At 38.2% G+C, this 12,688-nt stretch overlaps 1 protein-coding gene across 14 annotated transcripts in view; it reads left to right on the top strand.

Moving 5' to 3' along the window:
• Positions 1-12,688, top strand: part of NRG1 (neuregulin 1) — a 1,014,644-nt gene that overhangs the window by 980,059 nt on the left and 21,897 nt on the right. For 9 of the 14 annotated variants that reach the window (XM_067721987.1, XM_067721985.1, XM_067721984.1 and 6 more), the window contains one exon: positions 10,916-10,974. In XM_067721987.1, the coding sequence (XP_067578088.1) occupies positions 10,916-10,974 (59 nt within the window). Of the gene's footprint in view, positions 1-10,238; positions 10,307-10,915; positions 12,200-12,688 lie in introns of those variants that run through there. The other 5 variants (XM_067721982.1, XM_067721978.1, XM_067721990.1 and 2 more) reach the window with 2 other exon arrangements.

Genomic DNA, 12,688 nt, shown 5'->3' with positions numbered 1-12,688 from the left:
ATGTATCCGTTCTCCCCCAGACGCCCCTCCCATCCAGGCAGCCGCATAACATTGAGCAGAGTTCCCTGTGCCCTACAGTAGGTCCTTGTTGGTTATCCTTTTTAAATATAGCAGTGTGTACATGGGGAGTGACCACATTTTATAGTTTCCTGTAAGATTTTCTCTATGAAAATAGAAAATACCAGAAGCTGAGAATTATAATCTATAAAATATGAGGTGCATTTATTATATGCGTAATCCTGTTACTCTGTCCTTGTCATAGACATACAACCTAATTACGTTTTAATCACTTGAAAAAAACACTTAAAATTATAGTTCCTTTAAATCTTCTCCTTTTTAAACAATTGTACCCAGATTATCTATGTTTTCTCTTTTTTACTTCTTTAGAAAAGCATCTGAGACCACTGTATTTTAATTATAATAATGAAACATGATCATTTTTCACCGTAGCCTTTGCAAAGATTTACAAGCTGAGTGAGTATATATGATAGTTTCTGAATACCTCTTAGGAACCAGTGCAGTTATTTTCCACGTGTTAATTTCAGCTCTTCTGTGGCCCTCCCATGTCCTGTACAAAAAGTGCTATCGCCTAAGTGCTGTTCATTTGTTCCATTTTGGTATTGTGCCAACAACTGGAATTTTTTTCACCCACACAGCTTTTCATTAAATTTTAAGCCCAATCCAGAAAGAAATACTTGTTATATATTCTTCTAATCTTAAAGTGAAATGTTGTCTTCCTCCAACAGTTATTAAAGCAGCAACCCATGAATGAATATTGTTTCCCCCAAGCTAATCGTCTTCTAGTTCTCAGCAAATTGGCATTATAATTTTATTGTATCTTTTTTTTGGTAATATAATCTTTCAGAAAAGCGTTAAAGCTTATTACGAGATCTTGTTGGAAAGAAAATCTTTGACATCTGTGATTTTGATCAGTTTTATCCCCCTTTTGCACCATGTCTTTACTGATGCATCAGAGCAAGCCAGTACGTTGATGGAAGAATTGGAATATGTTCACTATCCAAAATATGTCATGCCTTTTTTGTTAAATTTGTCTAATTGTTTTTTAATCCCTGTATTAAAAACATCTATAACATTAAAAATAGTTTAGTCAGAAGTGAAACCAAGGCACATCATTTACCATGTCTTACGATATTATATTGTTCACTGGACGACTTGCATAGAAACAGAAAACACGAAAGTGTTGCACTGGCTCATCATGGTCCTGTGTATGAAGCCAGTTCATAGTTTCCACATGGTCCATCTGTCTAGGGCAAAACGTTTCTGAAGCATGTGCCACATCATTCAAAATCAGCTTTACCCCTGGCTAAAGACATGACTCAGAAACACCACAAGCACGCGAGTTTCCAAAGTAGTCTCTCTGGTCATCTCATCCACTGTTGTCTTTTTGGGAGTTGAAGTCGAAGACTTTACAGCAAAGCTCTTTTGTCTCTCTGTTTAGAACAAGGTGTTCCAAATGGATTAACCATATAACAGTTAAACACTTCTCTGAGGAGAGGTTTGCTGGTTACTTGGGCTTCTCCTCTGGGAACTGTGTGGGAATTTCTGTGGTGTATCTCATCTTTTATATTTCTCTTCTCTCTATAGTAATTTAAAATTTATCCTGGGGAAAAAAACACAACAAAAAAAAAACAGTTACTATTCCAGATTGCATAAAGACCAGAAAAGTATCATTCCGTCTTTTACCCTCTGGTACCCCATGTAGTCACATGGTTCAAAGAAACAGGACAGTTTGAACGTGACATTGTCCAGATGTTCCTGTTTTCTCCCCTTGTTCTTGTATATCTGCTCCTCTGAACAGCTTTACTTAGAGAACTATTTTGGAAGATGTTGATGTGATTTTTTTTTAATCGAAAAATGATTTTATACCACACCGTATTTATAAACCCGTGATGCTGTCCTATGGGCAGATGTGCCTTCCCCGTGTGGGGATTAGAGTTTTAACCGCCAATTTTGGTGAATAGTCTGAGCTCTTTCACTTCAACTCTCTGGACAGTATATTTATAACATAGAGTTAATATGTTCTCCAAACTTCTTCCCAGGGAGTCAGTGAAATTAAATGAATTCATTTCTGCTAAAGCACTTCTAACTCTGGGGAAGCAAGATTGCTTTTTCCTTATAATAAAAAATAAATGGTAGAATTACGTTCTCTCTGTAGACACTGGAAAAATATATACACCTGTCTTAACAGACTGTGTTATATTTAATTCCCAATTCTTCATTTTATTTAACACTAGCAGTTTTTATCTGATTGGTTGGGGCCACCAGCTAGCTTTATAACTTTGCATTTGACATTCATTTAATCATGTAATATCTCTGATCAATAACTTCCTTATATGTAAAAACAAAAAACAGAAACAAAAAGCAAACAAAACATAGGAAGACGGGCGGTGCCTTTAACCATGCACTTATGATTTTGTCTATTTTTTATGAAACCATGTAGTATATATAAGGGCCTATATTGTATTACACATTATTATCGAGATAGTTATGAAACATATATAGCTAGAGGAGATAAAGTCACAACAAATTTGCTATAATAAATTAAACTCTGTAAATGAAATATTAATTAACACTTGTTTATAGAACAGCTACATCTATGCCAGGCATTTTTGAAAACGCAGAGAAAACATGACGCATGGTCGCTGGTCCCTGGGAACTTAGTCTATTTACGGAAATGGAGTAACTAAAATAGTTCATCAGTTAAAGTGACTATATCCCAAGTGGTACAGTGCTGATTGTTATGGTAATGAGAACTTAAAGAAGGAAAAGACTGGAATTAGTTGAAGACTTGATAAACATCGTCATCATTTATGGAGTTTTTTCCATATACCAGGCAGACACTGAGGCTGTAGTAATCTTCCCATGAGACCCAGTGACATGCATAGCTAGACGAGCAGCTCCATTCTGGGAAGTAAAACAAAACAAAAAAACTAAGTTAGACAGGAGAGTCAGTTTCTGAGCTCTGAAAGCCAGGCAGAGGACTTTGGACATCGTGATAGCTAATCGGGCGTCATAGTAACTTCTGGAGCAGGGGAGTGATACCATAAACATAGCAAGTGCTTACGGAAGAGAGACTTCCATACAGGCTAGAGACATCTGGGGACCGGGTAAGATGAGGAAAGTCAAGACACTAGCTAAGGTTACAGTTTTATAAAATCCTGGCATAGCAATGAGGAGGTGGATGATGATACTTATAACATATTAGTAGCTGAATTAACATAATTAAGGGGGTGATGGTTCAGATTCAGGTTGTGTCCTGTGGCCTCATCATCATGGCTGTAGAAGGAGAAATTTGGAATAGAGCAAAGGGATGTATTTTGGGTTAGACCTGGAGTCCAGCCAGCTCTGGAAGCGTTCGTCCTTCAGAGTGGGTGTGACACTTACCTTCTGTAACATTTGACAGGGAGAGCAACCTTTGTGAGTGGGCGGGACTCTTGTGGCTTAGATGTAGATAGTCAGCTCTTCACATGACCACGTGTTCTATTTCTTCTGTGTCCTCTTGTATCTAGACTCCTGCTTTGTACTTCCTAGGTATTTATTAGCTCATTTTTGACTTCCGTGAAGACAGAGGGAAGCAAATCCTTTTGTTCTTATAGAAACCAGTTTGGCTGCAGTTTGGCGTAAAATCAGGTACACTAAGTGTTCTTAAGAGCTTGGTTCCTTTTTTTCTCCTGAAATCAGTTAGGCAGCCACATGTATTTATTGATCTCCTTCTAAGAGGCAAGTCCTATGCTTGTGCCCGTTATGAAGTGGTGAGCAAAATCACGAGGTCTCTGCCCTCACGGAGTCTGTAGGCTCTTGTGAGTAGCCAATGTATTTCAAGTAATGAATTTAATGATAAATGATTGGTGTGCTGGTGCTATGAAGAGAATTTAGGGAGCTAAGGGAATGTACCGTGGCGGACCACAACCAGCCAGAGGCAGAGACTCCGTCAGGGAAAGAAGTACATGCAGCCCTTGCCTTGAGAAGCATATAGTCTATTTAAAATAAAATGCACCGTTCTGAAATATTTCTATTGAATGATTTAAGTCAAAAGTGAATATTTAGATGTTTCATCATAAAATGAGGCTGGAGTAGATGGAGCTATAAAGTTTGGAATCGCTAAGCTGTGTGATGAGACGGGGAAGGGCATCCTCCAGGGAGGAAAACCAAACCACAAATTAGCCGAGTCCATAAGTCATTGTGTCACAAGGACACGTAGATGCATGGGCCATAGATTGAGCCCGTATCCGATGAAATTGTTTGACCCCGAAGTAAAGGATACATCAGTTAGAGTAAACAACGGCAAGGATTTTCATCTACAGATGAGCGTTTCAGAACAAGCTGTACAAACAGGGCTTTGGGAAGGGCACCAGGGTTCAAACAAGGAGGGGTTAATTCATAAACACTGGCAGCCTCATTAGTGGGATTGTATGTCTTAGATGTTGAAAAACAACATTGGCGAGCCAGGATAACTTAGATTTTTTTTTCCCCCCCTCAGTATTTACCCATGAGTCCACTGTGGCCACTCTATGTATACTGTTATCTCAAGAATTGAGAACTAGCCCCCAGATCTTAATAAAAAAGAAATGGGATGATCAGTGATGGGGAGGTATAAGGTTGGATCTGAACGAAATGTTATTGAAGGCATATATTATATTTAATATTTTCTTTAATGGTACTGAAGAAGGCATTCCCTTGAGGAAATAAATGTCTTTTGCAGATGATACCATAAAGAACACTAAAACACAAATTAGAAAAGCATATACAGACCTCAAGAAATTTCACTTCATGGTGGATAAAAGAACGAAGTTCATCTTGGAAAAATGCAGACTAATAGTAACAGTCCATTTGGGAAAGAATAATCTACAACACAGATACTCAGCCAGTGAGTGGGCGAGTTCTAGCCAGAATCCCGAGTGAAGGGGTGAGAAAAGTCAGCCCTTGCAATATGATACTGTAGAAAAACAAACTAGCGCTGTTTGACCTGGTGTGTACACTGCCAGCTCTGGTTTACAGAGTACGAGCAAAAGTCCTTAACGTCTAACACTTAAACACACCGATAATCCTCAATATGTATCTGTTGGCATCGCCATTACTTGATATTTGTAAACATGGACATCAAAGAAATTGTTTCAGCTGTTGTACAATATGAAGGAAATACCCCAGTTAACTAGTACTGAGGTGGAGTGAAAAGAAAATAGGGGCTTTTCTTTTTTGGAAGAAAATTATCTAAAAAATTGTCTGAATATTTCATGGTAGAGTGATGACTAAATAGAGACAAAATATCATATGTAAACCTGTTTCCCTTCTCCTGCCTGATCAAGGGAGGACCTAATGAAAATTAATGAAACCAAGAAATAAAGAAAGGAAGAGAAAGGATGTCTAAGGATGGTTTATAAACTGACCATAAATTTAAAAAACCACAAAACCATTTATAATGGCTTGTAAAATTAGCAAACCCTAAATGACCAGAAGTTTCTTGGAGTTCTGGAAATATCTTTGACTATATGTCTAGTGTCTCCACCAAAAAAAATGAGAAATAGTTTATTCAATTAGAATGTAAAAGATACACCAAGCACTAAATCGCTTCACAAAATTGCATGAGCTGATGATCGATTACATAGTAAGTGTATCAGGACTGTCACCGTGTATTAAGGTTATTATTAAGAACAGTTTTGATTTTACTGATGCTGTGCGGAAGTCTTGGTTACTCGACGGTAATGGCTTTATTGAATCCTAGGTAAGATGGTATTTCAGTAACAGGATTTAAATTTGAGGTAATAGACTTATTGTTAAAGAGTTAGAGTCTTTTCCAAATTCCAGACACCATTTTAAAGGTTTCTATTTAAGGGAGGGAGTCTATAAGGAGGATACTGGGAGCTCCTATAAAAAATTATTTGGAAGTATACAGAGGAGAGAGTCGGTCACAAACTATAAAAATAAAAGCCGGTTATTGAGCTGTACCTGGCAAATCAATTGACTGTGAGATTCTCCTTAATACAGTCCTTTACTGGACACTGCAGTCTGATTCTCAATCAGGTTCAGTTTAACTAACATTTTATGAGAGTCCTTCATGAGCCAGGCTAAACTTTAGAGCTATAAAATGATCAGAATGTGGTCAGCGTCCTCACAAAGAGGTAATCACGAGACAGATAGGTAAGGACATTGGAAGAGATCAGGGCAGCGTGCAATGTGAGAGCCAAATAAGGAATCCTTCTCCCAGGGTGTGGATGTCTAGAGGTGAGGATATGGCACTCAGGGAAGAGTTGATGCTAGTTGGAAGAGATGCTGCTTCAGTTCAGTTCAGACAAAACTGTCTATGAGTTTTCATCTCACGAAGAACAATCATAGAACAAAGATAGTTTATCATGTTAAGAGCAAATACTAAACTTTTTTTTTTTTTTTTTTTTTTTTTTTGCGGTACGCGGGCCTCTCATTGTTGTGGCCTCTCCTGTTGCGGAGCACAGGCTCCGGACGCGCAGGCTCAGCGGCCATGGCTCATGGGCCCAGCCGCTCCGCAGCATGTGGGATCCTCCCGGAACCGGGGCACGAACCCGTGTCCCCTGCATCGGCAGGCGTACTCTCAACCACCGCGCCACCAGGGAAGCCCTAAAATTTTTTAAAAAATATTTCCATCTTCTAATCTGATCAGTAAAACAAACGGTATATATAGTTTTGGAGCTAAAATAGGGGCTCGGTTCTTATTCAAACAGATTCTTCTAAGACATAAAATTCTTGGAAGGTGCTCAGACTCGTGCCAAAGAATATTGTTCAAAATCAGATTAAATTTACCGTACTCTTATCTCCGAAGAAAGCGATAGATTGGGTGCTTAAAGTACAGTGCTAATAAAGAAATATGTCAGCAGCCAGTCTGCCTATTCTTTTAGAAGTAATTCCATAGAATTTAATCAGAGCCTATAGATCAGGTGCATTTCCATTTGCATATGCTTCCTCTACCCAGTCAATGCAGTCTGCAGTTTGCTTATGCAGAAACTGTTTCCACTTCCTTCCATCTGATTTGGTAGCAATTCTAGACATCCACAACAGTTACATAATGATTATAGCCGCTGAACCCTTGAATTGCTTAGGAATAGGTATTTGAAATTTATTTTGCCTCCAGATTGTCTTAAAAATCCATTCTATCAGAAATTTATTTTTTAAGTTCTTGAGTCCTCCCTGACTGGTAACACATTCAGAAGAAATGATGTCTGGGTTTTTGCACAGTGATTCCATGTGTGAGGGTGATTCCCAGAACCTTCGTGGTAAGAGAACCCTTTGATAATCACTTAGTTAAATCCTTTCATTTTATCTCTGAGGACAGCTGAGGCCCAATGAAGCCAAATGGGCTTCTCACATGCAAGCAGCAAGATTCTGTGATGCCAGGGTAGAGGGCCTTTTGGAGGTCAGCATCCCTGACATCCTAAACTTTAATGTACAAACAGATCTCTTAGGGATCTTGTTGAAATACAGATTCTTATTCAGTAGTTATGGATGGGGGCCTGAGATTCTACGTGTCTCCTAACAAGATTCCAGGAGATGCTGGTGCTATTGGTCCTTGGACCCCACTTTGAATAATAATAAGGCTTTTACGCTAAGAAAATCCATCTAAGTGAAAGTAAACAGTAGTGAAAGGAGAGTTCTGGTTCGGTTATAGCTGATAATTCCAAAAAGGATTGGCATACCTTAAGCAGATCTAATGTTACTGCACCAGATATTCTATTGATATATCATCTTATGATAGAGATAATGCTAGTTTCCTAGGAAACATCATCTCAGGACTTGTACGAATTAGAAAACTGATTGGGTAAGATTTTTGATCCCCTTCATCTAGTTGTCCTGTGACCAGTGATCTCAAAAGTGTCATCCTAGATGCATCAATGGCAATCTTCTAGTAAAGGCGTTTCTTCTCTTAAGGGACTCATGATCTCTCAGCTATTTGTTAATTTCATGATCCTTAAATAATACGTGCATTTCTTACCTCCAATGGTTCTCTCTCCCGCTCTCTCTTCTCACACACACACATACCATATTCACATATCTTATACCATGTTCTTTGTATGAAACAAGTGGATTATTGTGTGATCAAATTAAGAATGTAAATTTTTAAGATGAAATGGTCATTATAGAATATACTTAGGTCTGAAATTACCTACTTAATTATAGTGTATGTCTATATGGATTTATATAGTCCTGGTTCAGAAACAAATATACAAATAAAAAGCCCATGTAGTGCTTCCCTGGTGGTGCAGTGGTTGAGAGTCCGCCTGCCGATGCAGGGGACACGGGTTCGTGCCCCGGTCCGGGAAGATCCCACATGCCGCGGAGCAGCTGGGCCCTTGAGCCATGGCCGCTGAGCCTGCGCGTCCGGAGCCAGTGCTCCGCAACAGCAGAGGCCACAGCAGTGACAGGTCCGCGTACCGCAAAAGCAAACAAACCAACCCATGTACTTCAAAACTTTTTATGTCAAATAAGTTATATGGAAAACAAGTTTCCGTATATTTTTCTTAAATTACCTGTGAAGGCACTCTTATTGAAGCATGCAGAATGACATCTTCATGAGAAATGACCCAACCTCACAGGCTATAGTTCTTATTTCTGTATTTCTCTAGGCAGATCTTCCTCTACTCATTGAAGCAAAAATATTATAAATGAAAATAACCAGTTCATTTAAAAAAATACATTTTGAAGAACTGAAAAAACTGTATCAATACAAGATGTTTGTTGTTAAGCTTGTGGCCTCTCCCATTGCGGAGCACAGGCTCCGGACGCGCAGGCTCAGCGGCCATGGCTCACGGGCCCAGCCGCTCCGCGGCATGTGGGATCTTCCCGGACCGGGGCACGAACCCGTGTCCCCTGCATCGGCAGGCGGACTCTCAACCACTGCGCCACCAGGGAAGCCCCCGATATTATTTTTAATGATCATAATTATACTTTGTTTACTCAAGTACTTATAGGGCTGAAAATCTAGAACTGCTAGTATTTATTCTTACAAGCCATTCTTCATGAAATAGGTGAAGCAGATGTACCAAATCACTTGAGAACATTTTTTGGCGCTGAATTTGGCTTTAAGGGAAATGAAAAAAAATCAACCTTATATTAGCAAAAATGAATCGTTTTATTCACATCTCTTTGATGCCAAAAAGATGGTGTTTATTTTTATTTACTCTGGAGAAGAAAGGGTTGTAAGTAAATCATGAGGTGTGTGCATGATGGTTATGGCCTAGATGAACTATTACTAATAATCATGGCTGTGGTTGTGGAGCACCTGTAAGAGGTATATTTGCGTCCTGGAACTTTTTGATGAATTAGAGTATGATACTGGGTAAAATGAATCCATTCTGAAATGCTTTAGTTACTGGAGTGACAGCAACAAAAAGAGCAGTTGTAAAGGACTTCCATATTTAGGCACAGCCCCATCACAAGGCTTTAAGAACAGTATTCTACCAGGATTCTGGAATTTTGATAGGCAAATGTATACGAGTGAGTAAAATGTAGATTTTATACAGTTTCAAAACAATTTACCCTAAAAGCAAAATGACATTTATTAAATACCTCAGTAGAGGAATAACTGTTTAAATTTTAGAAGTGTATTTGCCTTTGACTTGAGATAACTGGATGAAGTGAAATTTGTACTAATAAAAATCTGCCTCTTCCGTTCACCATTAAAAATAAGACCTAATTTGTAATATCTTTAAAACAAAAAGAGATGTAGTTTTTCTTGTCAGTAATCACTAGAGTGTGAAAGTGCTTGACTTCTATTGTAGTTTGTTGATTTCACTTATCAAGATACCTATGAAATGAAGTACAAAATGGTGTCTACGAAAGAAAAAGCTCAGAATCATTTAAACAATAAAAGATGGTGGACGGAACCTTATAAGCTCTTACCGAAACCGGTGTTTTAACACAGTGAGTCAGTTGATCAGTGACAACTTCAGAAATGCCCAAGGGAAAATGACTTAGCTGCCCAGAACTTGCCACTTCTTTTCAACTTTTCAACCCCACTCTAGTTAAATTTCAGTTAACTGATCTTATGAAGACTGAAGCAAACAACAGAAATATATACCCCGCAGTTTTCATGGGACATGGTTTTCTGAATGTTTTGTCTTCTCCTTTCTTTTATGTTGTTCAGCTACCAGGTCATTTGTAGGAGTCTCCATGCTCCATAGGAGGAAATTGCCACTCTGAAAGTTCAGTGTCTTTAGCGTTCGATTGCTTATTACATTTTTACCCTCTAGGTGCCAACCTGGATTCACTGGAGCGAGATGTACTGAGAATGTGCCCATGAAAGTCCAAACCCAAGAAAGTATGTTAAAATAATCTGAAATTTGCTTTCTCCCCCAAACTACAGCAACAATCACTACCGCTTGGTGGTTTTACAACTCAGTTGTGACTGATTCCTTTTGTTCTAATTATGGTTTAACCGCTCAGGGCATAAACCCATTCAATGAGACCTTGTTTAACTGGGGTCTGGGTCTCAACTGGGTCTCAACACAGACCCCAATGGTCATCAGTTTTATAAAAGAATGACCCATCAGGATGTTCGGTGATGCTGGTGATCATGGCGGGCCAGCCAACCAGAACTCCTTTCCTTCCAACATTTTGGACCAATGCTGTCAAATAGAAAACCTAGTTAAAGGAAACATCTGCTTTCACTTCAAGTGACTCCCTTTGAGAGAATGCGGTCACTTAAAATGCTGGGATCTTTCTATCAATCATTTCTGTCCAAATTTTTAACCCTTTGGGGGAAATGCCAGAGTCCAAAAGCCACGATTAGGACAAAGACTCAGTTCCTGAGGGTGAACTCACCAAGTTCAATCAAATGTCACTGAAGGAGCTTCTTTCTAGCATATATTCACCTCTTCTCTTTTTCTCTGTTTTTTCTACCATTGTTTTTTTTTGTTTCTTCTCTCAGGTGCCCAAATGAGTTTACTGGTGATCGCTGCCAAAACTACGTAATGGCCAGCTTCTACAGTACGTCCACTCCCTTTCTGTCTCTGCCTGAATAGGAGCATGCTCAGTCGGTGCTGCTTTCTTGTTGCTGCATCTTCCCTCAGATTTCACCTAGCGCTAGATGTGTTTTACCAGGTCTAACATTGACTGCCTCTGCCTGTCGCATGAGAACATTAACAAAAGCGATTGTATTACTTCCTCTGTTCATGACTAGTTGGCTCCGAGATGCTCATAGGTGTGTGAGGCTCCGATGTTTCTGAAATTGATCTTGAATGATGTGATACAAAATGATAGTCTGTATCACACAGTGCGATGATAATAAAGGCATTTAAAAGTCTCACTTTTATTGATAAAATAAAATCATTCCACTGGACAGTCCATCTTCTTTATAAAATGACCCCATCCTGAAAAGGATGTTCGCTAAGTTGTAACCAGTACACACTTGAAATGATGGTAAGTTCATTTCGGTTCAGAATGTGTTATTTCTAACAAATAAACAGAATAAAAAGAGTGCAGATGTTTCTCTTCATTAACCAAACAGTTTGCATTTAAGTTTAAAAAAAGCACTGAGTAGGAAAATTAAAAACAAACAAACATCTTACAGCAAAGGAAATAGCCAGGCTTCTATTGACCTTGTTTAGGAAAAAAGTGATTTGGGTCTAAATGATTTTTAGATGAATTGTTAAATCATTTATCTATGTTATTCTAGTTTCAGCAATAATTTTAGGAAAATTGTTTGTTTTAAAATATTTATTAGTTACCTTGAAATATCACAGTTCACTGCTAGATATATATTTTTTAATGAGAACTGGGAAATTTTGATCGATTTCTGTGGCTTCATGAAGTCTTGGACATCATTCCTAAAGGACCCAATAATTCACATTGTATATAATTGCACGGATAACTAACTAAACTATGTATTTCTCCTGCTTTTGTGAATAAGGACTGTAGCTTTTAATTCTGGAGCTTTCAAAGCATTATATTTAAAATGGATTCCATATTGTTATCCATTTAGATCAAAGGTTGACAAATTTTTTTCTGTAAAGGATCAGATGGTACATACTTCTGTGTTTGCAGACCATACCGTCAGTGTCGTAACCACAGAAAACTTGGCCACTGTAGCACAGAAGCAGTCATAAACAATGCATGAACTCATAAGCATGGCTGTGTACTATTGAAACTTTATTTACAAAAGCATCATAATGGATTTGTCAACCTCTGATTCAGATTGTCAATTTCTCACCCCCAAGAAATATTTCACATAGCGTATTAGGGTATAAGTTCATGTAACACAAGAAACAGTGATAGCAATTGGTCATTTGGGGGCTCTGAAAGAATGAGATTTGACTCTTACTTGTATACATGCAAAGAATAAGATTCTGTTCCTTATGTTAACAGACATGGAAGAATAAAGAAATTTCATATGCATTATGGGGCGATTAGGCCCATACTAGTCAAACTATTTTTTTTTTTTTTTTTTTTAGTGAGGTGGTACTTATTATGTATTTACAAAGGCTACAGGTCAAAAATTATGTTACAGACCATTTTATGTTGTGAAAAATTGGTAAATTGGCATTGCTAAATTTTCAAACACGGTCTCCCCTTTATTCAGAATCTTTAAAATGCCTTTAGTGGACAGAATTGTTCTCTCTACAGCTGTAGAATATTGTTACAAAGGTAGATAAGATGGAAAGTAAAAACAGAAGGTAAAAGTAGAATTTTACTTAATATAGTA

This window comes from Pseudorca crassidens, chromosome 21 (genome assembly GCF_039906515.1).
Source record: "Pseudorca crassidens isolate mPseCra1 chromosome 21, mPseCra1.hap1, whole genome shotgun sequence".
In the NCBI taxonomy this organism is placed as follows: Eukaryota; Metazoa; Chordata; class Mammalia; order Artiodactyla; family Delphinidae; genus Pseudorca; species Pseudorca crassidens.
The sequence above is the reverse complement of the archived record's forward strand: the minus strand, read 5'-3'. Positions and strand labels throughout refer to the sequence as shown.